This window comes from Phascolarctos cinereus, unplaced genomic scaffold (assembly GCF_003287225.1).
Source record: "Phascolarctos cinereus isolate Bilbo 61053 unplaced genomic scaffold, phaCin_HiC Scaffold_5;HRSCAF=322, whole genome shotgun sequence".
NCBI classification, from domain to species: Eukaryota; Metazoa; Chordata; class Mammalia; order Diprotodontia; family Phascolarctidae; genus Phascolarctos; species Phascolarctos cinereus.
The window spans coordinates 362,622,889-362,650,880 of NW_027555958.1; the positions used below are offsets into that span (position 1 = coordinate 362,622,889).

The 27,992-nt window shown below is 35.5% G+C and overlaps 1 protein-coding gene across 3 annotated transcripts in view; it reads left to right on the forward strand.

Moving 5' to 3' along the window:
• The window catches only part of GPATCH2 (G-patch domain containing 2), a 270,988-nt gene that overhangs the window by 145,811 nt on the left and 97,185 nt on the right, over positions 1-27,992 (forward strand). For all 3 annotated transcript variants that reach the window (XM_020982257.2, XM_020982256.2, XM_078156310.1), the window contains one exon: positions 21,810-21,877. In XM_020982257.2, the coding sequence (XP_020837916.1) occupies positions 21,810-21,877 (68 nt within the window). The remainder of the gene's footprint in view (positions 1-21,809; positions 21,878-27,992) is intronic.

The following is a 27,992-nucleotide window of genomic DNA, read 5'->3' on the forward strand; positions in this document are numbered from 1 at the left end:
CTGTAAAAATAACCAGCTCTTCAATACAAAGGTTGTATTTTAAACACATGTTGGAAGTATATTGGAATTCCTTTATGTATTTTAAGATAGTCTTGTTGAAGATTATGTTGTCAATGTAATATTTATGTTTACTTTTATATACACCTATATGGATGTTTCCTTCTTGCTTGTTTAGGAAAAAAATGAAAATAAGGTTAAAATGTTTGAAATAGTAATAATTAATATTTTCATCTGTAGAAGTCCATTTTTAAAATGTAAAAGTTGCCCATAAAATGACCAATTTTGAAATGAAAAGGAGGGGGACTACGTAGCAAATATGCAAAAATCTGGCCTCTGAACCCACACAGATAAAAACTTATCTACAATAAATTCCCTCTGTTTGCCTGTTATGATGGAAAAGCATAGAAAAACCCACCCTGGGAGCCGTTCTTTGGCATTAATAACAAAATCAGACAATTCCTTAAAAATAGAATTTTGGAGTTGAAAAGATATTAGAGATTATTGATCAAAACTATTTATTTTACAAATTAGCAACTGAGCCCAAAAATGTTTAAGTGATCTGGCCATGGTCATAGAGGTACTTCTTTTAATTTTAACATCTTTTAATTTTGTATAGAAGCCACTGACCACTGGACTTAAGTTTTTAGAGCATTGACAAGTCATATCATATAAGACTTCCCATTCCCCAAACACGCTCCAAACTTTCCTTTTTGTCATCCCTTGTACCTCAGATCACTTATGTGCATATATTCATATGCTGAAATCCTATTAATTCTTCAAAACTCAATCTAAAAATACTATGTGTTCTGTGAAGCCTTACTTAATTTGTCTCCTTTGCCACCAGCTGGAAATTTTCTTTTCTACTTCTGAACTTCCACAGCATTTTGTCTCTTTTTACACTTAAAACATTCTGCCTTGTAATATTCTTTGTATGTATGTCCTCTGGCCCTTACTAGACGGTAAGCTCCCTGAGAACAGAGAACTCTTATTTGTCTTTTTCTCTTCCACAGTGTCTAATAATGTTTTGTAGATAGTAGATACTCAATCAACATATGTTGAACGAATGAGTATTTCATGGGCACAGACGGCATCCCTAAATTTAGCTGACCTTCTGGCTATTTATCATAAAGGCATATTATGAGAAAGAAATTTATCATTGCTGCTAATAAAATAATTTATGACTCACGCCCAGTTGATGGTGTCATTTTTATAAAGGACAGACATCTCAGGCATTTAGGGCTTTGATGCAGATTTGAATTAATAGGGATTATGAATGAGTCCATTGGGTAAACATGACTTTCTGATAATTCATTAATTCTGAAGTCCATTTTTTGCTATACCAGCAAGTAACCATGATTCTGTAATTACCATAGCCCATACTATGACAGAATTTAAAACTAGAAGGGACATCACAGATTTTTTTTTAATATCCACAGAGCAAAAGGGAGAAAGGAGAGAGGTACAAGTAAAAGATGTCTAAAAATTTTATGGCCTGCAAGAATAGAATTATTGATACCTACTAGTGACAGAAATCTGAAATTTAGGAAAGGTATCTTATTTAGGGAAATATGATCCAAAATGGTAATTAGTTCATTCTTGAGTTTTGTTGCATTTGAGTTAATCTCGTAACATCCAAACATAGACATAGAGAGTAGAGCCAGGTAAGTGAGTAACCAAGGTTAGAGAAATTTGGCAATCATATGTATAGAAAAGTGGGTAGTTTGGCTCTTCAGAGGGTCTTCTGTAAAGAAAGAAGAATAGATAAATGAGGAGAACCTTGAAAATGCCTGTAGTTAGGAGGCCAGAGGTGATGTTTGGCATATGCCTACAGACCCATATCTTCCTGGCAGGCAGGCATTTGATCCTGCTAATGTGTCATGGTAATAAAACATTTACCTGTCTTCTTTTATGTGTAGTGTAATTATACTGTCTTTCCTGCTATAGATAAAAAGTTATCGTCTTCATGTTGATAACTGTGTAGCATTTGAAGATGCTAATCTATATTAAGACAGGAGTGGTTGTTTGGAAATAGATGCAAAAGCACCAGAGTTTGAACAGAACAATAGATTAAATGAAAAGAATGAAAAGAACTCAGGAGATATGGGTGTAAAAAATGGAGAGAAACATGGAAATAGACTCATCATGTCAATACGTATTTATTAAGTACTTAATCTGTGCCAGGCACTGTGCTAAATGCTAGAACAAAGAAAGTCCAAAACAACCCCTGCCCTCAAGGAGCTCCCATTCTAATGGAGCCAATATGTAAACCACCATGTATATACAAGATAAATACAGGAGAAATTGGAATTGGTCTCAAAAAGAAGTCACTAGCTATAGGAAAACTAGGGGGGAAAAAACTTCTTGCAGGAGGTAGAATTTAACCTAAGTCTTAAAGGAAACTAATGAATTTCAGGTAGAAAAAGTGAAGGCAGGAGTTATATATTATTTAATGTCAAGTTGGACTAAGTAAATTGTATTCCAGTTATTTAACTTTTTCTCCATATAGCATGCACTCAAATTAGCATCCTATATCTGTCTTCCCCATAATAGTCAAACTCCTTTAAAAAAAAGCATCTATACTCAATTGTCTCCTCTTTTCCTTCTTGTCCTATTCCCTTGTGCCTTCCAACTTCCTCTGAAACTAATTTCTCCAAACTTACTGACAATCTTTTTAATTGCTAAATCTTCTGATCATTTCTCAGACCTCTTGACTTCTCTGTAGTATTAGATACTATTGGCTATCCTCCTGGTTTTTCATGATGTCTTTCTCTGGTTTCCTCCTACTTGTCTGACTGATCCTTCTCACATTATCTGTGTATCCCTTCCTAAAGGTGAGTATCTTCGAAGGCTGTATTCCGGATTCTCATATTTCTTCATATCTTCTCTCTTGGTAATGTCATCAGTTTCTATGGGTCCAGTTATCTCAATGCAGTTAGCTCATAGATCTATATATCTAGCCCTTGTCTCTGTTTTATTCCAGCATCACCAACTACTTATTGACAATTACACCTAGTTAAAGGCATATCAAATGCATTGTGTCCAAAACTGAACTCATTTTCTTTTTCTCCAAATGTTCTTAGTATCTCCCATCTCCATGTCCTTTGCACAGGTTCTCTCCTATCCCTAGAATGAACTGCCTCCTCACTTCCTGGAATACCTAACTCCCTTGAAGATTTAGTTTAACTGAAACCTCCTACATCAATTCTTTCCTGGTCCTCCTTATTTTTGGTGACTCCCTCTCTCTTCCCCCCCCCGAAAATAATTTTATCTTTAGTTTTCACCTATTTTGTATTGATCTATCTCTGTATGTGTTATTTATTCCCAGGGGAATGTCCGCTCTTAATAGGGAAAGGAATGTTTCATTTTTTTTTGTCTTTTTATTCTCAGTGCCTATAAGTGTCTTAGACATAATGAAGCTTAATAAAGGCATGTTACAGGAATGAATGAATGAATGAATGAAAGAATGATGGTGCCATGAAATCCCACACTATAGTTAAAGTTTTTACTCTGTAATAAGTGAATCAGTCATATACTGATGACCTGTTATATTTGAGACTCCAGGAATATGGTAGGGGTTGGGCTGAAATTCTTACATTTCAGTCCAAGGAAAAGAATCTTCCTTAATTCTTTACTTGTTTTCTTGTGATGGTGGCAGAAGAAACCAACAAGTGGCAAGGCATTTTGGTATATCATAGGCCATTTTGTCACAAAATAATTTAATAGAAAGGAGAAGCAGTTTAAAACAATTTGCTTTTAGATATGAAATAAGTTTACTTTTTTGTATGATTATAATAAACTGAATCTGGCAGGTATCTTGTACTAGCCAGCATGGTGAACAATTTTTAATGCTCAAGCTAATACTACATGCACTGCAAGGACTCTCATAAGGATTCCAGACATCAGCAATTGATGATCTGGCAATTGAAACAAAGTTACTAAACTAACAAATAAGGAAAATGCTATAGGTATAATTTACTCAGATTTTCGAAAAGCTTTTGACAAAGTGTCTTATTTTCTTATATTAAAGATGGAGAGATATGAACTAAATGACATTGGATGGATTCAAAACTGGTTGGATGGCTACATTCAAAGATTCACTAATTCAAAAATTAATGATTCAATATGGCGGGAAGTTTCCCATGGGCACCCTACCTGAGGGAGCTATGTTTGGCCCTGTGATATCTAACTTTTATCACTGACTTAGATAAAAGCATACATGACATGCTCATCAAATTTACAGGTGACATAAGGAAGGCTATGAAGTATTGCTAAGAGAATGAGCAGTCAGGATGCAAAAAGATCTTGACAGGCTAGAGCATCAAGCTGAATCTAATAACATGAAATTTAATAGATATAAATTTTATATACTACTTGTGTAGAAAAATTTAACTTCTCGAGTACAGAGGGGAAGAATGGTTAGTATTTTTTTCTTTAAAAAAATCTGTGGGTTTTAGTGATTGTGTTGTTGTTCAGTAATTTATCAGTCAGGTCCAATTCTTCATGACCCCATTTGAGATTTTCTTGGTAAAGATATTGGAGCTGTGTTTGTCCTGTGTTCTCAAAGAGGACCATGACATCAGGGAGATGATGACATGACTTGCAATTGACTTTGATTTGAGTGAGGGAGGGCTGTGCAAGGTCACCAGCCTCACTTTCTCCTCCAGAGGCATCTGGGTCCAGTGGCCAGATATTCATCAGGATGACTGGAGATGGCCCTTTGCAATGGGAGACCCTGGCCCTTTTAAACTAAGTTCTTTTCAGGTTCTCACTTTGAGTGAGGTAACACCCATTCAGTGAATAGGCCTCTTTAAGAAGTGAGTCAAGGGATGACCCCTTTAATCAAAAAAAGAAAAAAAAATCAAACTGGGAGGCGTAGGTTGCTGGCCAAAAGAGAAAGCTACTATTTACATTCACTCTGAGCAAGAAGGGCCCAAAAAATAATCATTAAGTAGTACTTGGGCAGGGACCTATTGTTGTCCAATCTATGAGCTCCAGAGTGAATTGGGTTTAATGCTTGGTCTTCATGAAAGATATCTAACCTGTAAACCTGGGAGAGGGACAGGGGATGAGCTGAGTTACCCAAATGAAACTGGCCAGCCGGGTCCCTAGTCAGGCACCTCAGACTACTCACAAATTGTGTTGGTCCTTCACTCTTGAAGGGGACCATTCCTGATTGCTGCATGCTAGGCTGGACTCTCCCACAGTTGCCTTTTACAATTATATTACATTAAAGCTGTGTTTCAGTGAATCCGTAAAATATTTTCAGTCTTCCCATTCTAGTTTATTATACAGAAGTGATTTGATATACTCTAGGAGTAGTTTTCTGCACTCTGGTATCATGGTTCGTCATTGCATTGATTAGCTCCTGGCTCTGCTTACTTCTGTTGGTGGTGAGGGTAGGGAGGAATTGAGTCATATTTGTTGTTCCTGAAGTAAATGTCAGTAACTTGCCATTTATCCAAGACATCTGATCAATGGACTGAATTCACTTTTCAGCAGGTTGACTGTTGTGTACCTAAGAGATTCTTTTAATGAACTTAATTCATTTTATTTTCAAAGTACCTATAGAATGTACTGTGTTGACCTCATTGATAGTAAATGGCAAGAATTCTGAATTCATGCAAAGAAACAACTTCCCATGCAATATAAAACCATTACTGTTAGGTTCACAGTTGCTCTTGTGTTTTTTATAGTAAGATAGTTTATTTCAATGATGAACTACCCTTTACCATCCATATGCTAAGCACCTTCTGTGTGCACTAACTTGGCATTAAGTGGAAGCAATGACACATATAATTAATACATGCTCCCTTTATGGGGCTTACAATTTAGTTGTGGAGGAAGGAGGGGGCTCTGACACACATATAATGAGAAAAATAATTACGGAGTAGAATCGAATACAGTAGCCTAAGAGAGAAGCAAGTATTATGTGCAGGGTCCAAGGAATGAAAAGTTCTTTCAAAATGGAAAAAAAAATTGGTTACCCTTACAAATTCCAGATAAAGCTATTACAATAAACTTCATATGGTGTTATGCTTGAAAATCATGAGAAATTCAACTAATACAAAATCCATCAGTCTATGGGCTTACATGTTTTAGTCACATAGAGAAAAAAAAGAAGGGGGTGGGATGAGAGAGAGAGAACAAGGAACAAGAGAATAGAGATTACAGTTGTTGTTGTTTAGTTATTTTCAGTTATGTCTGACTCTTCATGACCCATTTGGGGGTTTTCTGGCAAAGATACTGGTGTGGTTTGCCATTTCCTTCTCCGGTTCAGATGAGGAAACTGGGGCAAACAGCGTTAAGTGGTTTATCCAGGATTAAACATCTAGTAAGTGTCTGAGGCCAGATTTTAACTCGGGCGTTCCTGATACCATGCTTGGCGCTCTAGCCACTGTGCTGCCTAGCTGCCCTTAGAGATTAGGTTATCATATAACAAACATAAAACTTATACTGTAATATGGATGGCAAGGAGAAGGCATGTACGTAAATATAATACAAGGCAAAGACAAGTTACAAGGGCAAAGGATAGGTTTAATCATCCATCCACACAATTCCTAGCAAATGGTTATCCAACCTACACTTGAAGACCTTCAGTAAGGTCTTTGAAGAGTTCTAATTTTAGTTATTTGTGGAGTCAAAATTTTCACCTCTGAAACTGACATGTGTTGTTCCTAGTTCTGCCCCTGGCACCGGGTAGAACGAGTCTAATTTTCTTCTGTGGGACACCCATTCAGACACTTAAAGATAACTTATTATCATTCCTCCCTACCTCCATCCAAATCTTTTCTTCTCCAGGGTAATTATCATTTGATCCTTCAGCCAATCCTCTTATGGCCTGATTTCTAGTCCCTTGACTATCCTCATAGTCTTCCTCTAGTTATGCTCCTGCTTGTCAATCAATAAACATTTATTAAACACCTACTATGTGCCTGCCTGGGGCCATCCTAAGTGCAATGTCCTACCTAGAACTGAACATAGTACTCAAAATCTGCTTTCATCAGAGAAAAGTGTAACAGGAATATCACCTCCTTTGTTCTGGATACTACAGTTCTGTTAATCTAGCCTGAGAGTTCTTTAGATGTTTTGGCTGTCTTATCACAATGTTGATTCATATGGACCCTGAGGTTCACAAAATTCCATTCTCTAATTGAAAATTGGTTTTGGAACTCAAATGTAAGACGTGAAATTATTAGGGTTGTTTTATCTTATGCGCATAGATTTAGAGAAGGCAATAATTAGATCTTAGAATTCATCTAGCCTAACCCCCACATTTTACAAATGAGGAGACTTGTGTCTAAGAGGTGAATGAAGTGAGTTGCCCAAAGTTACAAAGTGACCCCAAGATTCTAACCCGGGTCCCCTGTCCCCAAATACAAGGATTTTTTTTCCACTGCCATACTTCCTTTACCTTTGAAACAAAAAAAGAATTTTTAATTTTTTTTTACTTGATGTTAATGAATACTGTATGAAGTATCAATGTCAATTTGATATAGGGAAAAAGAGGAATGATTGGAATAGTTCATAAAATCCTGGACAGTTGAAGCAGTATACTAGCCAATAATATACATTCCTAAATTGGAAATTTTTGAGAAAGTTATTCCTGAAGGTAATACTTTGCCACCTTAAAATTGAATTTACAAGCATAGAGATTTTCTGTGTAATTTATAACAAATCTGTAAAAGCTTCACAGTCCTAAAGTAAGCTTTTCTGATGTTCATTGTAGAATGTTGTTACTTTATTGTGAGCAAGAAACATTTATAACTCTGTGTAGCCAAGAACATGCACATTGAATGTGATCATCATCCCTTCTACTACACTGTTGCAAAAGGGTCAAAAGTAGTTTATTTCACATGGTTAATTAACATATTTTGGTAAGTTTAAATCCTCCTTTTGACTAAGATTATTGAATGTGAGGGGTTTTGTTCTTTAGAGAAAAATCTCTATAAAAGTATGAACCGAAAACAATACACAATTTCTCCATTTTCTGAAATTCCTGATTTTTCCATTCTAACTTTTAAAGACAACTAAAAAGTCACAATGCAACCAGAAATTCTCACTTATTGTCTGATCTTAACAAATTTGAACATGATTTTTAAAAGATTTTGTTTGTGTATGATCAAAAAAGGCATTTTAAAGCAAATTCTCTGGCAAGGGGCTTCTTTTATGTGCTATGTATTTTAGGCTAATAGTAAGGGCTTACTGTGGGTCAGTATGTCATTTCCCAGTGGTATCTAGTGAGATGGAGGGTTATCTTATATGTCAGCTAGATAACCCTCTGAACAATTTTGAGCAGGGAAGATAAATAGGACTGAATTCTGAAATGAGAATAGGAATATACTGGAATATTGTTACATATAAGAACAATAACACTTTTTTATGAATGCAGTCACCTTTTGACATAATTAGAAATATTTGATGATAATCCCTTTTAATAAGGTACAAATTAAATGGTCAGAAGGTGGGAAGGAAGAATATGAACTCAAACTTACAATTTTATATTTAGAAGAATCTAAATCGAAAATTACTAATAGTTCCCTAACATGAAGAGAATTTTTAGAACAATACTAATAAGAGATTTCTAAAGGGCTTTTTATATTAGCAAATCTTGAATTAAATGTTTATAATTAAAATATTGAAACCTCTAAATATTTTTACATTAGGCATTATATAAGAAATTTACCAGTTTACAGACAGCAAGAAAATGGTTAACAGAATTGTTTTAATGGACCAGATTAAAAAAAAAAACTTATATACCTTTATAACAGGTGAATTTAGAATAAATTATTTTAAATTAGCATGTATACAAATTCTCAATGAAAAAGAAACCCTTAATAGTAGCAGTAGGTTGCTCTAACATAGTCTTTTTCATTGAACGTGCTCTTAATATTAGGTTTATGTCCTTGTGCATGATTGTTTTCATGTTAAAATATAAAGAACATACTCTAGTTTTCCTGAGGCTTTCAATAATTTTACAAGTAGGGTATGATCCCAAAAGCTTAGTGACTTATGAAACCTTTGGTCAGCCAGTAGAGGCCACTCACAGCTTGCTACTAAAACTAACCACTGAATTGCAACTCTCTGCTGTCTCCCACAAAAGAACTGAGTATTGTTGGAAGCATAATTTAGTTTTCAGTTTCCTATTGTCTCATGGAACACTCATTGTCATGGATCTACATAAGAAAAGTTGCTATATTTATTTTTAATAATAAATTGATTAATCTTTTGTATTAATGCATTTAAATCCCTTATTAGTAATTTATACAGGAAATGTGAATTTATGCTAGTAATAATTAGAAATGGGCTTATTCTAATAAACTAATAATTCTAAACTAAATAATTAATGCTGACTTATTTTTTAAATGAAAAAACTGATAAATCTATAGATTTTAGGGTAATGATTTGGTTTATATTTTAGCAGCAGTTGCTAATAATGCCATACATATAATACATACATGTGCATCTCTACATAATATATGGTTATTTTACAAACCTACATACAAGTATAGTATAATTTTCATCTTGAAGTTTGTATTATAGGAGATCACAAACCAGTAGTGCTAGAAAATATAATGTATGTCTTTACTCACAGCTTAATGTGAAGCTGGCAACTACAAGATAGTGTTTTCTCTGTGACACATGTACCAATTCCTGCCTAGAAAGGCTAATCTCCAATGAAAGGAAAGCCTAGTGCCTCTCTGCGCTTCATTTCCTGTGCTTTGTTGGTTTTTTATAATACTTTTCTGGTTTTTACCTCTAATCTCACTTTTAGGTTGATATTTGACTTGAAGAAATTTCCCAGGTAACTTGATTTTCTCAGTTTCTTTAGAGTTCTCGGCATGATTTGCTTCCTCTTTCCCCAGTTGCCACCCCTACCCCTACCATAGTACCTGCGAATGATTAAATTTCCTGTAAATTCTAGGTACCAGATCAAAATAATAGTAAAGCCCATTTCTCAAGCTTTGAAGCTCAGCTTTAATATCCCTTTGGATCACCCAGCCTTGTCCTCTCATCTCTCTTTTAGCCCTGTACTCTGGGAATACTCTAGAACTCCACAGTAGTTATCATGAGAAGGAGTGGGAGAGGAATAGATTGTTGCTGGGTGTATGATTCTGCTATAGAACTTTCCCAGGAGAGTATACTAATTCTAGTCTTAGAGGTTTCCTAGAGATCTGCCCTAGTGGTTTCCAGGACTCTAAAAGTTCTTGCTTTTGTATATATATTTCTGTATGAAGGGATGATTGTTAAGAGTGGAAAAAGCAACAAACTAAGAAAGAAGACCTGGAATCTTGTCCCCACTTTTCCATATAACTGGCTTTATAGTCTTGAGTTAGATATTTGAACTCCATGAAGCTTGTTTTTTTCATCTGTAAAATGGAAGGAACAATACCAGTTCTTCTTACTTTGCAGGGTTATTGTGAAACTAAAATATGTATGAACATGTTTTGCAGAGTATAAAGTATTTTATGAATATACATTAAAAACATTGTATGTATTCATGAAATATCACTCATGGTCTTACACTTATCCAGAATGATTGAGAGATAGATAGATAGGTAGGTAGGTAGGTAGATAGATAGATAATATGCCTTATACCTTTTTTTTTCCTCTTTACAAACAGCTTAAATGATTTTTCACTAACAGCATATCACTTAGAGTAAGAGAGGTAGCATGGTAATAAGGAAAAGACACTAGATATTGAGTCAGAGACCTAGGTTGGAGTCCTGGCTGTATCACTTATTGGCCCTATGACAGGAAGCAGATGACTTAACCTCTTGTCACATCCTCCATTTCCTCATCTAAAGGATGAGAACCATAATACTTGTTTTATGAGCAAAATGGCTTGCAGACTATAAAGCACTATTTAAATGTAACTGTAATTATGAGTGTTCCTTTAGATAGTTCTATGATATCTGTCTAATTCATGCATAAAGAGAGAAATGGAAGATTGTTTTTTTTTCTTTCCTGCCTTGTAATTTAGTAAACATTTATTGAGCAAGTACCATGCCCAACTGTCATGTTAGATGCAGGAAGACACAGACATAGTTCTGTCATTCCATATGTGCTACAGAAAGAACAGTGAAGCTCACACAGTAATCCACAGGAAATAGTAGTAGGAAAGAGTATCAAAGATGAGATACTGGTATAGACCAACATTTCACACCGTCTACTCAGATAAGTCCAAAATGGATACATGATTTAGGTATAAAAGGTGATATCATAAGCAAATTAGGGCAGTGTGGAAAAATTTATCCATCAGATTATAAATAATGGAAGAGTTTGTGACCAAACAAGAGGTAGAGAGAGCATTATATAATATAAAATGTATAATTTTGATATGAAATTAGAAACTTTTTGCACAAACAAAACCAATGTAGCCAAAATTAAAAGAAAAGCAGGAAACTGGGGGGAAATTTTATAGCAAGTTTCTCTAATAAAGGCCTCATTTCTCAAATATCTGAGAACTGAGGGAACTGAGCCAAATTTATAAAAAAAAATAAGTGGTCAAAGGATATGAATAGGCAGTTTTCAAAAGAAGAAATCAAAGTCATCAACCATCATATGAAAAAATCCTCTGAATTGCTATTGATTAATGAAATGCAAATTAGAACAACTTACACCTAATCAGATTGGCTAACATGATGGAAAAGGAAAATGACAAATGCTGGAGGGGATGTAGAAAAATAGGTACACTGATACACTGTTGTTGGAGCTGTGAACTGGTCCAACCATTCTAGAAAATAATTTGGAACTTTGCCCAAAGAGCTATAAAACTGTGCTTACCATTTAACTGAGCAATACCACTACTAGATCTGTATGCCAAAAAGATCAAAGAAAAAAGAAAAGGACATGTGCGAAAATATGTACAGCAGTTCTTTTTGTGGTGGCAAAGAGTTGGAAATTGAGAGAATGTGCATCAATATGGGAATGGCTAAACAAGTTGTAATATATGCTTACGATAGAATACTGTTGTGCTGTGAGAAATGAGCTGGATGGTTTCAGAATAACCTGAGAAGGCTTATATGCATTGATGCAAAGTGAAGTGAGGAGAACCAGAAGAGCTTTTACACAGTAACATCAATATTGTAAGGATGATCAGCTGTGAAACATTTAGCTGCTCTGATTAAGATGGTGATCCAAGGCAATTCCAAAGGACTTATGATGGAAAATGCTATTCATATCCAGAGAGAAAACTAATGAATTCCGGTTGCAGATTGAAACATCTTTTTTTTTATTTTATTTTTTTCTTGTCTTTTTTTTTTTTTGCAACATGGCTAATATGGAAATATGTCTTGCATGACTTCAGATGGATAACTGATATCATATTGCTTGCCATCTCAGTGGGTGGGAGTAAGGTTTGAAGGGAGGGACAGAATTTGGAGCTCAATTTTTTTTAAAAAAATGAATGTCAAAGATCAGATACTGGTGGTGTTAGGTGATGATTCACCAGAGAGCATAATAAATGGGTAGTAACTGAAGACTTTAACGTAGATGGTAAAAATAACCCAGGAGTATCATAGAAACTTGTTGACATTTGACTCATGATTGTAATACAGTTGTGGAATTCTGCTCTTTTAGAAAAATAGATCAACTTAGAGAGTCATAGTAATAATGTACATTAAAAATATATTGACTGATGAGATCATTCATAAGCCTGAGTGTAGTAGGAGAGAAGAGAGCATTTGTATAATTATCAAAGGGGAGATAAAGAGGCAGTAGAGAGCTAAAAAGTATACAATATTCTAAATCAATTGAAGGAGTTGAATGATGAATTCTTAATAGTTTTTAAAGCTCACAGAAAATTAGGCTGTCATTATAATTGAGAATTTCAACTATCTGGCATAAAGATCCCACTTCAAAAATCAGAGAAGTTAAGAAGACATTTCTTATACTATTAATAATTTCATCTGTAAGAAAATAGAAGAGATGAGGAGCACTATTCTTCTCTATGTCATTCCACGAAAGAAGAACTGGTTGATAAAGTAGAGATGTGAATTAGTGACCATGCCATCCTAAAGTTTATAATATTAAAGGGAGGTAAAACAGCATAGTCTGGCATGTTCCCTAGGCTTTAGAATAAGTAAAGTGGATTTCAAAATGTTAGAATCCTATAACCTAAGACACTGAAAGGAAAGTTGGCCCAAGAGGTAAGGAATACTCTTGAGAATGAAATTCTGATTACATGATCATAATTAAGTCCATTGTGGAAGAAAGGTCTGTGTTGGGAATGGGAGAATGGCTAAACAGACTCTGATTTTAAAAGCAGACATGTGAAATATGGAAATGAGGATAAGTAACAGTTTAAAATATAAATTTGGCAAGGTCCTTCAAGAATAGTGTCATGAAGGCAAAGATGCATCATGGACTAAGGTTTTTGACCAATGCCAAAAATGATTTTAATTTTTAAAAAAGAGCCTATAAAATTACATTTGGGGAAGAGTAAGATCTAAGAGATTCCTGCCTGGGGTGGAGTGGAGTATGATAATTATGAGGGAGAGTTGTTGGAATTCTTTGACCTATATCTTTGTTTTCTTTACCAAGGAAATGTCTTCAGACTAGGAAAGATAGAGAAGAGAATAAGATAAGTAAAGAGATGGTAAGAAATCAAGTAGTTGCCTCAAAATGAGTTCAAGTCACCTGGCCCAGATGAAATACCTCCTAGAATATTAAAAAAAACCCAAAACAACCGTATTAATCTCTTCCAAGCAATTATGGTGAATCAGAACAATGCTGATAGACTGGAAACTGGCAAATGTTCTAAACACTTAGGCCACTGAACTTGATGTTTATTCCTGATGAAATTATAGAACAAATTATCACAGATGTCCATCAGTAAACATTTATTAAGGGCTCACAGTGTGCCAGGCACTGTGATAAGGCAAAAGATGGCTGGAGAGTACTTAGGAAGAAAGAAGGTAAGCATTATGAAACAACATGGGTTCATTAAGAATAAGTCATGGTAAAGTAAACTCTTTTTCTCTTTAAATTGTTTTGCCAGACTAGTTTATTTAGGATCAGGGAAATGTCATAGACTTGATACACATGTAATGTGTGAACATAGTATACAAGGCATTTGGCAAAGTTTCACAATATCTTTGTGGACAAGATGAAGTTATGTGGAGAAAAAGCTAAAAAAGAGATGAATTCAGAGCTGGTTGGCTTACAGAACTGAGAGTGTTAACTAATGGATTTATGGCAACCCAGAAGGAGGTCACAAAGGGAGTTGGACTCTGTTCTGTCCAACATTTTTTATCAGTGCCTTAGATGAAAGCTTACCAGACTTGTAGATGGCATGCTCCTGAAAGGATTAACTAAATATAATAGCCGACCTTGTATTTATTTTAGATGTGTTTCATATATACCTATACTTACATGTGTGTATACTATCTCACTTGAGATAATTTAAGTACTTTGTTTTGTTTATGTCCACATATTCCCAACACTTGGCAAAATGCTTTAATTGATTACCAGATTCAGATCCAAAAACATTTTCATAACCTGAAACAATATACTGACTCTAACTAGTTAAAACTTAGTAGAAATCAATGCAACACCTTGCAGTTATGCAGTTGTCTGAGTTTGGTTTTGGTTTTTGTACCCCAAGAACAGGATGGGGAAAGTATGGCTAGAGAGCAATTCATGTGAAAAAGAGCTAGGGCTTTTAGTGGACAGCATGCAAAACATAAATCTAGAGTTTAATGTATTGCCAAAATAGCTAATGTAATTAATTGTAGGTTTCATTATCAGTCTAATGCTTAAGAGATGGCAGTTCCACTATATTCTTCAGATGTCAGACCAAATCTGGAATATTGGGACCAGCTCTAGTAGGGGCTATAGTCTAGAAGGGACATTGGCAAAACAACAACTGACTTAAAACCATACCCCATGAGGACCAGTTGAAAAAACTTGGGACTTTAAGTATTAGAAGAATTAGACATTCTCTTCTTCCTGCAAGAGACAACTAGAACCATTATGTGGAAGTTAGAATGAAAAAGATTTCAGATCAACGTTGTATAAAATTACTTCACTGCTGGGAGTGGCTAAAAATGGAATGGACTATTTTGAGAGAGTAGTAAGTTCTTCATCACTGAAATTCTTCAAGTTATATGGCCATATATTGTTGATTTTTGAGTGGATTTGTGATTTGAGTCTGCATTGAACTCTAACTTTTTGTGTGCTTTGCTCAGTCTGGGTTTCAAAAGAATGAATGAATGGATGAAGGATTTATTAAGCATGAGCAAAACACTGTGCTAGCCACAGTTCTGGTTTTGGTTTTTGTTTATTGGGTTTGGGTTTGTTTTGTTTTGTTTTGTTTTTTACTCATTTTGCCAAAGCATTAGTAAACGCTTTTGCTTAAGGATTTGTACTTTTCTTTTTTTTTTTTCCCAGCCAAAGACAAGGTTTGTTAGAACATGCGTCGTATTGGTCAGACTCTTAAGGAGTCTGAACATTAGTAAGCTATTGGCTAGATTTTAGGAATCTGAGCAGTGGCTAGATTATAAGAATCAGACCAGGATTTGTACTTTTCAAAATGCCAGTGTGAAACACTAAGCTTCATTCTTCATGAGATACTGTTTGGTTCTATCAATGAGCATTTATTCAGTGACTACTTAACAGGGATACAAATTTAAAGAATAAAACAATCCCTACTCTTAAAGGAGTTTACATTCAAACAAGGGAGATAGATACATATATGTTATAGAAAGTATAAATATCAAGAGAATTGGAACAAGTAATTATGAGGCGGCTAAATACTAGATTGTTAGGACCATGTTGTTAATTTAATTTTAATATAAACAGAAGAAAAAAATTTTTCCTGTTTACCAAGTATTAAATTTCTTAGGCCAAAAATATGGCCTAATTTTTAAAATGAGCCTATCCCTTTGTTTAGTGTGAGTTTAGTACAGGCAAATTTTTAAATTGTCTATTAAATGGTTTCAGTGTTTTGAATCATATCTGTTTTGTTGACTTCTCCTCTATACTTGTCATTTATATAGATTTTGCACATATTTGTTGAATGTTCTATGAGGGACTCATTTAGGGCCTGCTATAATTTAAAAGTGTATTTCAATTCAAAGAAATACTATCAGATTAAGAATCATAAGAAGTAGCAGCAAACGTATGGATTTTGACAAACTGGCAAGGAGTCATTGGTGGAGTACTTGTACCATGGAAACCTAAAGCCAAGAGGGAGAAGAAATGTGATTGAATAAGCATCAGAGAACTGCAAGAATGGCCTATTCAAGAAAAACCTTCTTTGGAATGGCAGCCTGTCACCTTCTGTGATTATCATAGTAGGCACTGGAGCAAGAGAGCATTTGAAGGGTGAATAAAATCATAATAGAAAATCAGTCAGGGAGATGAGGGAGGACTATTGTTAGGTGAAAGGAGAGAGATGTCTGCATGGTATCTTTTTACATAACTAAAGAATCTAAGGTATAAATTCAAATTGAAAACCACGCAGCATTTATAAAGCTTCTTATTATTCCTTTATATTAAAATTATTGTCTCATAAAATTTGGCCAGATTTGGGTAATTGTTTATTCATTTTCATGGATGCAAAAGAGCGGGGTGGAAATGGAGAAGATTAAAGGAAAAGAGAGTCAGAGATATGTTTCTAAGATCATACTTCAGAGAATTTGGTTAATAAAGGAGTAAAGTCAGATGTAAAGGAAGCTATTTTTGCCAGTCTTGTGAGTCAAGTTATAAAATTACTGATAATAAATGGTTGATAGGAAAGAAGCATTGATTTTAACAGAGCTAATAAACTGTGAGGAATTTTTTTTTCCTGTCTTTAAGGACATTTATGTATTTTTTTGGTTATAAATTGATAATCATGGACCTTAGGAATTATTACAATGTCATTATTGCCACTGTGTTTAAATGTGTTTGTTTCCATTATAAATACCTGTTTATTGTATTGGTGCCTTAATAGTTTAAAAAAAATCTTATGTTAATGAAATGTTGAGTATGTGGTCTTAATATATAAATACATACTAAAATAATTAGTCCCACTTCAGAAACTAAGTCCTATAATACAAAAATTACTCTTATTCTGGATCTTACAACTATCTAACCTGAATATCACCAACCATATTTTCTTAAATTGAGCTTATAAGACAATTTTTTATATTGATCATTGCATGAGGATTGAAAGTTTTTCTTGCGTTGTTCTTGTTCTTATTCTTGTTGTTTTTGGTTTTTTGGTGAGGCAGTCGGGGTTAAGTGACTTGCCCAGGGGTTACACAGCTAGTAAATGCCAAGTGTCTGAGGTCAGATTTGAACTCAGGTCCTCCTGATTCCAAGGCCAGAACTATACCCACTGCACCACCAAACTGCCCAGTTTTTGTTGTTGTTGTTGTTGTTGTTTAATCAAATCTTGTTATTAGAAAATGTACTTCCTATGTCTAGGAAAATATAAGATATAATGTGTAAAGTTAGTTTTACAGTAATTGGTAGCCAATTATGTAAATACTTGTCTCCAAAGCAGTAACAAATAGCAAGGATTAGATTATAGAATAACTCTTCTATCTGTTCTTACCAAATATAATTAGTTATTGCTTGATAATCCTCACAGGATTGAGTATTCCTTTGCCTGTATATTCAAAGTAACATGAACTTGTTAACTTTTAATCATTTCCCAGAAAAGATTACTATCTGTTTTTGGAGAAAATCAAAACATCTCACTGTACTGTACTATTTAGCAGGATTAATAATTTTATCTGACATTAAGATAGATCTTTGATAGATTATGGTTCTATAGATTATTCAGTTTGGGTTTTTTTTATGAATTACATGGATTACAGTTTCAGGGGGAAGTCCTTTGAACATTTTAAGATATTCCATGACTTGGCTTGCTTTCCCTCTCCTTCTATCCCTTTTGCCCTGCCCTTTTCCCCTACTACAGTAGTAGTAGAGGAAGGGCTATCTTGTGTCTAGGCCTCAGATGATGTCTTTTTTATACCCAACAGAGTTAGTCTACTTAAGACTCTTTAAACTCTTTCAAAGAATAATGCTTTAAATTATTTTTAAAGCAAAGGATACTTTTGTACCATAAATCCCTTCTACTTATTTTAAGATCATAGGATTTGGATATAAAAAGGACCTTAGAAATCATCTACTTCAAACTCCTCATTTTTCAGGTGAGGAAGCTGAGCATTTAAATTTAGTTTTAATGATTCCAAATCCAGTATTTTTTCCACTGTATCATAGTGCCTCACTATTAACTTTGAATTTTCATTTGTTAGGTTTTGGTGCTTTGTCTGTGTTAGTAATTTCAGTTACTGTATTCTTTCTCATTTTATTTCATTTTATTTTTTAGAAAATGCTGAAGGTTTTACCTACTATTAAAATCATTTTGGTTACCATATTGGAAGTTTATAGAACTCTGAAGCCTAATTATGCTTTTCAGCAAAATTTAATATGTCATAGTAACCTTAGAACTGGATCCCCAGTACATATTAGGGAATTGCTTAAAGGCCTTCATCATAACAGACTTCAGAACACTACTGTTTCAAGTGGTATATTCCTTTTCCTGTTGCTTAGCAAACTCCCGAATCATATCCTGATCCAGTTTATGAACTCTTGTGGCCTTCATCACCACTCTCCCTCAGTAACCTACATAAACAAGGCCATGATTTAAACATTCTTTTCATTCATCTAGGTAGTACAGTGGATAGTGTGTCAGGCCTGGAATCAGGAAGACTCTTCTTCCTGAGTTCAAATCTGACCTCAGACACTAGCTAGTTGTGTGACCCTGGGCAAGTCACTTAGCCCTGTTTGCCTCAATTTCCTCATCTATAAAATGAGCCAGAGAAGGAAATGGCAAACCACTATAGTATCTTTGCCAAGAAAACCCCAAATGGGGTCATAAAGAGTCAGACAAGAAAGAAAAACTCAGTGTTCAGTCAAAACTGTACAATCTCCATGGTCTTGAACACTGAAGTTTTCCTTTCTAATCATAATCTGCTTTTTCAGTTCCTGCCAACCTGCTGAATTAGAGAAGTCACAGAATTATGTCCAGTGAATCCAGTTCAGATTACTTTACCTGATTCCACTGGGCTCTTACTGCTTCATAGAAATTCTTTCTTCTTCCCTGATTAAATCTCACACTCCTGGTAATAGCTGTTTGTTGCTTTCTTCTCCCTAACCTCTCATGTCTAATTACATCCAAGTCTTGGCATTCTACTTCAACAACATCTTTCACATCTTCTCCTGGTTCAGGATGTTTTACAGCTCTTGTCTAGACTATAATAATCTCCTAGTTGGTCTCCATACACCATGATTCTGTCCTCCCTGCAGTCCATCCTTTGCAGCCAATCCCAGTCCTGACTGAGGATCATCATATTGGTGCTGCACTTAGTGCAAACATCCTGTAGCTCCAGACTGCCAAAGTCAAGCAGTCTACCAGCCTGAGCCTCCCCAGTAATAGGGAGTATGGGAGTGCCCTACCATCCCCAGCTCTGACTGACTTTTGAAACTCTTCAAACTTTGATCCCTTCCTACCTTTCCAATTTTCTTCCACTGAACTACCCTCCGCATATTCTACGTCAACAAATAATGAATTTCTTGCTGTTCCATACGCATGAAACTCCATCTGCCTCCAGACTCCATGAATTTTGCCTGACTGAACCTCAAGACTCACCTGAAATCCTACCTGCAAGAGCATTTCCTGTCCCTGTTCCCTCCCCAAATACTACTCATGCCTTCTGTTAGGAATTAGCTCTCATCTATTTGTGTGTGCCTGTGTGTGTGTGTTTGTGTGTGTGTGTGTGCACCTGTGTGTGTGTGTGTGTGTGTGTGTGTGCATGTGTTTGTGTTTCTGCCATTAGCAGAGGCTCCTTCAGAGTACAGAATGTTTTTGCCTTCTTTGTATCCTGGAATTTAGCACAATGCCTGATACATAGTAGGGCTTAATAAATGCTTGTGAATTATTGTTTTAAATGCATTTAAAATAAGAGTAGAGTATTACTTCAGTTCACTAATAGTATCAATTAGATAGAAGTACTTAAAAATTTTCATTTCATGCTGTAAATCTTTTGTGGTTTTTCCAACAATTGAAATGGACTGAGATACATATATATGAGAAATCTGAGAAATTCACTATCTGATTGTTTGTGACTAGATTGAAAGCTTACATTTATATTATTGTATAAATTAGTTACAAATTCAGTGGTATTATGTTCAGATATATTATTTCATCTGGCAATTTATCACATGGGTTCATGTGAGATTTCTTCATTTATTAAATTTTGGATTATGTTTTTCAAGCCAGATCAAGACTTAAACATTTTTCCATAAGTATTGCTGCAGGTAAACAAGCAATTTGAGTCCAGAAAATAGCTTCTGCTTCTGTCAACATGTTGTTTATTTTTTCCATGAGATAAAAAGTTCAGTTTTCTGATATTTGTACCAAGATAAAGTCAGTAAACAAGATTAATATAGTGTGGAAAAGGTTGTCAGCAGCCCTGGCAAAGGAAATAAGTTGCCTGTACACAGAACATACTGTAAACTGAATAAAAGTGTCAGGTCCACCATGAGATAATGTGATCATGAACCTGTAACAAAGCATGACATAGGCCCGGTCGGCTTTTCTCACAGCCACAGTGTAGAAAATGGATTACTGTATGCCAGGGATACCCCCTGGAATAGCATGAAAACCTCATTTTGAGATGAACACTGGAGGTAGTCCTGGAGTTGAGCCACATGTTTACCTATGGTTCCCAAGTAACCATTTGGTTCTTAGCATAAGCAGCAGTGAATATTTAAAATGTTTTAGTTTTGGGAATTTTGAAGCCTCTTTGCTATCTACCTTTTTACCCAAATGAAAGACAATATCATTTAAGTTTTATGTTCTTTGGTTTTTTTAAGCTATCTGCTGCATCACTATGCCTTTTTAAATCCTATATCTTAAGTAGTACTTCCATAATTACAGGATGTTAGCCTGAGTATAGCAGACAATACTAGAAATTCACAATGTTTTGATGGTGTCCATACTTGCAGACATGTACTCTGATACAGTGAGGGTGAACTTATTCATTTTATTGTGCATTATTAATATTTCTAGATTTGGAATGTGTGGATCTCACAAATCTTTCTAATTAATAAGATGTAAAAGGGTTTCTAAGGAATGCAAGAAATGAATTAGGTAATCATGAGGGCATTCTAATTGTAAATTGATCCTATGGCTTCTTGTAATGGTTTGATTTGAGTATGTGAATAGAGAAATAAAGCTTTCTTTTTGTTAGTGAAATGCATTTTGTTTTTTATAAGTGCGTAGATAATATATATTGTTTCTTAGCTTTTTTTGCTATGTAAAAAAGAACGCATTTGATGATTTAAGCTAGTGTATGCATTTAAATGTGTGCATTATAACAGGCGTTACTTATATTTATAAATGAACTGTGCATATAGTCTATAAAATACAAAGTGGTCAACAAAAACCTAATTAAGTAAAACCATTTTTTTCCAAATAAAGTTAAATATATGATCAGTGGAACAGTGTTCTCAAATAAAAAGACCAATGGTTTGGTTCTCAATATTATAAAACATTATTTTAAAATGTACTTTTAAAAAATAGTCCCAAACTACCATCCTATAAGCCACAAAAATAGTAAATGCCCAGCTCATAGAAATGGTCAGTCTTTCCTTCACTAGTTATTCATTAGACTCTGAGAACCTGTTTTAGAACATTTTATTCTGTTATTTTATCCGTTTTAGATGTCATGTAGTCTCCCATTATTTACTGTCCTTTTGCAAACTCTGTTATAACTCTTTTTCTTCTTTCTTGTTTTGTTTGATCTCTTCAGGTTGCTACAGCTGGCCCAGTAAGTAACAAGAGAATGGTTCACTTTTCCCCTGATTCCCATCACCATGAGTGAGTATGCTCTGTCTATACTGTATATCATTATTAGTGACCTGCATGTCTTTTCAGAGTCTTCCGATTCTTCTCACACATACAATGACAACTCTGTGTACCTTTTAAAAGGTGTTTATTATCTAGTGAGGGCAGATGGTAGAAGGAGAGGTAACCTAGGATGCAGCTTGTTCCTCACAACTCCAAATAAGCAAGAAAAGTACCTCAGAATGCAGCAAGCTAGCAATAACAGAAGTCAACCCAAGACAACTCATAAAGAAAAAGTAACTGAAGACCAGCTCACCAGCCTCTGCAGGCATTTGGATCCTGGGCGTGCTTCTTCCTTCTCCTTCCTTTCAACCCCATCTCCATCCCCCCAATCCATGAACACATAGAGAATCTTTATCTTGCACCTGAGAAGAAGGTACTGCATCCCGAATAGCAGGTTCAGTTTAGACAGTAATTTAGGGATAAAGTCCTGTGGAAAGCCCAGGTCACATGACAGGTTAAGATCAATGAAATAGACCAGACCCAAGGCTCAAGAAGGAAAGGAAATGACTGTGGAAAAGTATAGAGCCTCTGGTGCACGGAAGTGCTTCCACTTTTCAAGGAGGACCAGAAAGATCCAGCACTAATTACAGCTATTTAATACTGTACAAGAGCAAACAAGCAGTCAGCATAAGAACAAAGAGAAAGGTGGAAAAGATGCCAAATTGCAACAATTTCTAAGTACTTTACCCCAGCAGTAGCTCAGGATATTCTCCCCCAAACCCTTACTGTGTCCCCCGCCAAGGTCAGCCATGGGGCTAAGAGAGAGGCCCCTAATCACAGAACAGACAGAAGCAAAAATCCTGATGGAAATAAGCCCATTTATAGCAAGAGAACAATAGAAAAATCACCAGAGCATCTGTTAAAGATCACCAGTCTCTTGAGACATAAGAACCAGAAAATCAAATGAAAGAGCCATCTCAATAAACAATCATTTCACAACAAAGGAGTCTGCATCACAACCCTCTGCAAAAGTTGAAAGTATTACAATAAATTCTGCCACAGCCCCTAGAACAATGTAATAATTCGAAGAACCCTGAGCATGGTAGAAAAGATCATTCAGAGAATTAAGTGCAAATATTTTTTCCACTTAATAGTATTTTGTTTTATTCCAATTACATGTAAAGATAGTTTTCAACATTCACTTTTAAAAGATTTTGAGTTCCAAATTTTTTATTCTCCCTCCTTCCCCTCTCCTCCCCAAGATGGCAAGCAATCTGATATAGACTATACATATACAATCATATTAAATATATTTCCACATTAGTCGTGTTGTGAAAGAAGAATCAGAGCAAAAGAGAAAAAAAATACCACAAAAAAAGAGAAAACAGTATGCTTTGATCTTCTTTCAGACTCCAGAAAATATTTTATTGATTATGGAAATTGGAGCTTTTAAATAAAGATATCAATAAGACTAACGAGGAATTCAAGTCAATAAGCATTTAAGTCCTTATTATGTGCCAAGAACAGTAAGTACTAGGGATGCAAAGAAAAGCAAAAACAGTTCCTACCCTCAAAGAGCTCCCAATTTAGTGGGGAATTCAACCTGCAAACAACCATATATAAGGATATATTCAGGATAAAGCAGAAGTCAAGGAAGGTACCAACATTAAGAGGTCCAAGAAAAGCTTCTTTCAGAAGGTGAGAATTTCACTAAGACTTGAGGGAAGCCAAGGAAGGCAGGAGGTAGAAAGGAGGAATGAGTCCATACTGGGTATGGGAGCAGACAATGAAAAAGCATATTGTCAATAGATGGAGTGTCTTGAATGAGAAACAACAAGAAATTTAATGTCACTGAATAGCAGAGTACAAAGAAGGAAGTAAAATGTAAGAGAACTACAAAAGTAGAAAGGGACCAGTTTGTGAAGGGCTTTAAAAGCCAAACATGATTTTAGATTTACTCCTGGAGGCAATAGGGAGACACTGGAGTTTATTGAATGAGGAGAAGAGGGGTAACATGGTTAGACCTGAACTTTGGGAGAATCACTTGGACTGCTTATTGAAACTTGGGTTCTGTTCTATACATACTGAGTGTGAGATGCTGAATTCAAGATGTCCAATAGACATCTGGAGATATAAGATTGGAGGTCAGGAGAAAAGTTAGGGCTCGATAAATAGATTTGAGCATCATAGAGATCATTGAATTCATGGGAGCTTATAAGATCACCAAGCAAAATATTATAGAGGGAGAAAAAAAGAGGGATCACACCTTGGAGCACCTCCATTGTTAGCAGATATTATCTGAATGAAGATACAGCAAAGGGAACCAAGAAGGAGCAGATAGACAGGTAGAAGGAGAACCAGACATGAGCAATTTCACTAAAAGGGAGAGAGAGAGAGAGACAGCATCAAGAAGAAAAGAGTCATCAACAGTGTCAAAGGTCAAGAGGGATGACAAGTGAAAAAAGACCATTAGGTTAGGCAATTAAGAGATCATTTTTAACTTTGGAGAGAGAAGTTTCAGTTGATGATGAGGTCAGAAGCCAGACTGTAGAAAATTAACACAGTGAAAGGGATTAATGTAGAGACAACAATTGTAGATGGCTTTCTCAAGTAATTTAGACATGAAATAGAGAAGAGATATAGGATAATAGCTTTGTAGAAATGAACAGATCAAGGGAGGGTGGTTTTCTTGTTTGTTCTTTGGGGTTTTGTTTTTTTTGTTTTGTTTTGTTTTGTTTTTCAGGATGGGGGAAATATGGATATGTTTGTAGGCAGCAAGGAAAAGCAGCCAGTAGACAGGAAGAGATTTAAAATTAATGAGAATATGGATAATATAGGGAACAATATATCAGAAAAGACAGGCTAAAATGGTTTCAGTCACTCATGTAGAGCTTCAGCAAGGAGAGATTAAACTCTTCATGTGAGATGTAAAGGTAGAGGGGAAAGACATCTGAGTGATGTAAAATGAAGATAGTAGAAGAGAGAATTCTTCATGAATGGCCTCACTTTTTTCAGTGAAATATGATGCAAGGTTCTCACTTGAAGAGGGTAGAAGAAGGCAGAGCCATGAGAAGCTTGAAGAGGGAAAAAATGTCTCAGAAAAGCTTCTGTTAGGGACAGCTAGGTGGTGCAGTGGATACAGCGTCAGCCCCGGAGTCAGGAAGACCTGAATTCAAATCTAGCCTCAGACACATAACAGTTATTAGCTTTGTGAGCTGATTGCTCACCCCCCCCCCCAAAAAAAAAGCTTCTGTGGTGAGAAAGTGAACCGATTAGGGATCTGTAAAAGCATTGCCTTGCTACAGTGAGAGCCTAGTTGGACTTATGTAAGACAAATCTGTAATAGACCCAGTCAGCAGTTTCATGATTTTTTTTTCCAGCTTTATTCAGGAGTTCTTACATAGGAGTGAAGACAGTAAATGGTGGGAGGGCTCCAAGGGTGGGGCTTGGCAAGGCAAAACAGATGATAGGATAAGGGGCAAGGGGCTTAAGTGTAGAAGATAATATAAGTTTGAACTGGCTAACCAAGGGGTTAGATAGAGAAGTGGCCAGTGAAGAATTGATGGCCTGGGAAAGAATAGAGGGATTAAAGGATTGGAGGTTATGATGAGAACAAGAAACGAGGTAAAGGATTACAAAGCAGAAGGAAATATGGAATAACAAAATACTGTCATCAAATAAAGGAATTTTGGAGTTCTTCAAAGTGGAAGTGGGATAATTGACAGTGATAACAGGGTCAAGTGTATGACCGTTTCTGTGAGTAGCTGAGGTAGGGTAGAGGAGTCAGTTATATGAAATTCAGGAAGAATTGGGCAGTTAAAGTGTTTGAGGGAATAGCAGTATGTACGTTGAAGTTCCCTAGTTTGAAGGCAGGAGTTAGGGAGGAAAGAAAGATTTTAAACAGGGCACAGAATGCATTGGGGAAAGAAGGAAAGTGTTCTGGAGGTCGATGGATAACAGCAACTGGAATCTTGACCGGGTGATAGCTATGGACTGAATGAACCTCAATGGGGAGGTTATTGAATGATGGTAATAGAGGGAGAGTCTACCTCTGGAAGTAACAATGGGGAAAAAGAGTATTCTGACTCCTCCACAGTGACCAGTAAGTCAGGGATATGAGTAAAAGTGCAATAAGTACTGGAAGGGATGTCATCAGGAGGGAGCCAAGTGTCAATTGGAGAATATAAGAATTTAGAACCAAAAACAAAGATTATCTCCAAAACAATAGAATCTGAAAAGGAGGGGGAAAAAAGGACAGCAGACCAACAAAATGCAGGAGCAAAAGGAAACTTAATGGAAAAAATCAAAAGACAAGATTTGTAGAACACATGAATAACAGATTAAAAGATAGAATGGGAAGACATTATCTAAATATTCAGAATCATCCAGAGATAGAACAAGAAAAACAAATCCTTAATAACAAACTTTAAAAATCAGGCAGGATATCAGAACTTGTAAGGTATAGCTAAAGTAGTTCCAACACAAAAAAAAATCTAAACACATTAATCAACCAAAGAGAGACAGAACAAATAAATTTGGCATGTGCTTTTAAAATTTTGAATAAATCAATCAAAAAACCCCAGCTAAACAACGAATTAGAAATTCTGAAATGAGGCAGTCAGTAAGCATTTATTAACTGCTTACCACATATACTGGATACAAAGATATACTTGGATACAAATACTAGATAGGCACTGGGAATACAAAGAAAAGCAAAAGACAGTCCTGGTCTCAAATAGCTTACAATTTAATGGAGGAGGCAACAGGGAAAAAATATGTACAAACAAGCTACATACAATATAAATGGGAACTATTCAACAGAGAGAAGTAAGAGCGATTGCAGAAGACTTCCTGTAGAAGGCTAGAATTTGAAAGAAGCCAGGATAGCCAGGATGTGAATATGAGGAGGGAGAACATTCCATGTATGCAAGAAGACCAGAGAAAATGCCCAGAGCCAAGAGGTAGAGTGTCTTGTTCAGGAAAATGCAAGGAGGCCTGCATCTTTCGATTGAAAAGTATGTGAGAAGGTGTAGGAAATAAGAAGAATGGAAAGGTTGGGATGAAGGGAGCAGAGGAGTAGGTTAATAGGAACTTTTAATGCCATGCAGAGGATTTTCTATTTTATCTTAGAGGTAATAGGGAGTGACTAGTGTTTATTGAATAGGGAGATGACATGGTCAGACCTATGCTTTAGGAAAATCACTGAATGGAGGCCAGACTGGAGTAGAGAGAGAGACTTGTGGCAAACAGAAGAACCAGAAAGCTATTGCTAAAATCCAGGCAGAAGTCATTAAGGACTTGCACCAGGGTATTAGCAGTATAATGAGAGAGAGAAGGGAAATGTACATTCAAACAGAAGAGAGAATATGCATTCAAGATATATTGCAAAAGTATATTTGACTGGCCTTGGTAACAGATTGATTAGAAAAGATTAATCCAATTGAAAACAAAAAGAACATTGAATTAAAAATAGTTTGCAACTGAAGAGGAAATTTTTTAAAAATTATTACAATTAGGCATTTTGTTTGTTTATTTTTCTCAAGGAGGAAGGGTGGCTAAAGGGAATACATTATTAAAAGTACTGGTCAACTTCCCAAATTCAGTCTAACTTACCTTCTTCCTTCTATACAATCACGGGCCCAGCTCAGTTTGTAGGGCTGTCCCAGGTGTAAGCATTCACACATTTGTTAATTCAGTGGATTGACCATTTATCAGCGTTCCATGGTCTGGAAAATAGGCATTTTTCATCCATTGTGTTTAGGGTTTTTTTTAAGTGATGTAGGAATATTATTCATAAAACTTGAAAGCATTTTGCAAAAAAATAGTGCAATGATTGATCCCATTACATTATGATTCTAAGGATTGTTAGAATAATTTTGGTTTACTAGAATTCTGTCATAATCAGTCAACCAATTAGCTTTTATTTAGCCTTTCTATGTGTCAAACTCTGTAGTAACTCTAAGGGATACAAAGAAAAACCTATAATAGTGCCTGCCCTCAAGTGGCTTACATTCTAATGAGGGAGACAGTATGTACATAAATAGGTATAAACAAGAAACATGCAGAGTAGCTACAAGGTGACCTTAGAGAGGAACATGCTAGCATTATCAATTATGTGTTAACATATTCCAAAGATTAATTTGGA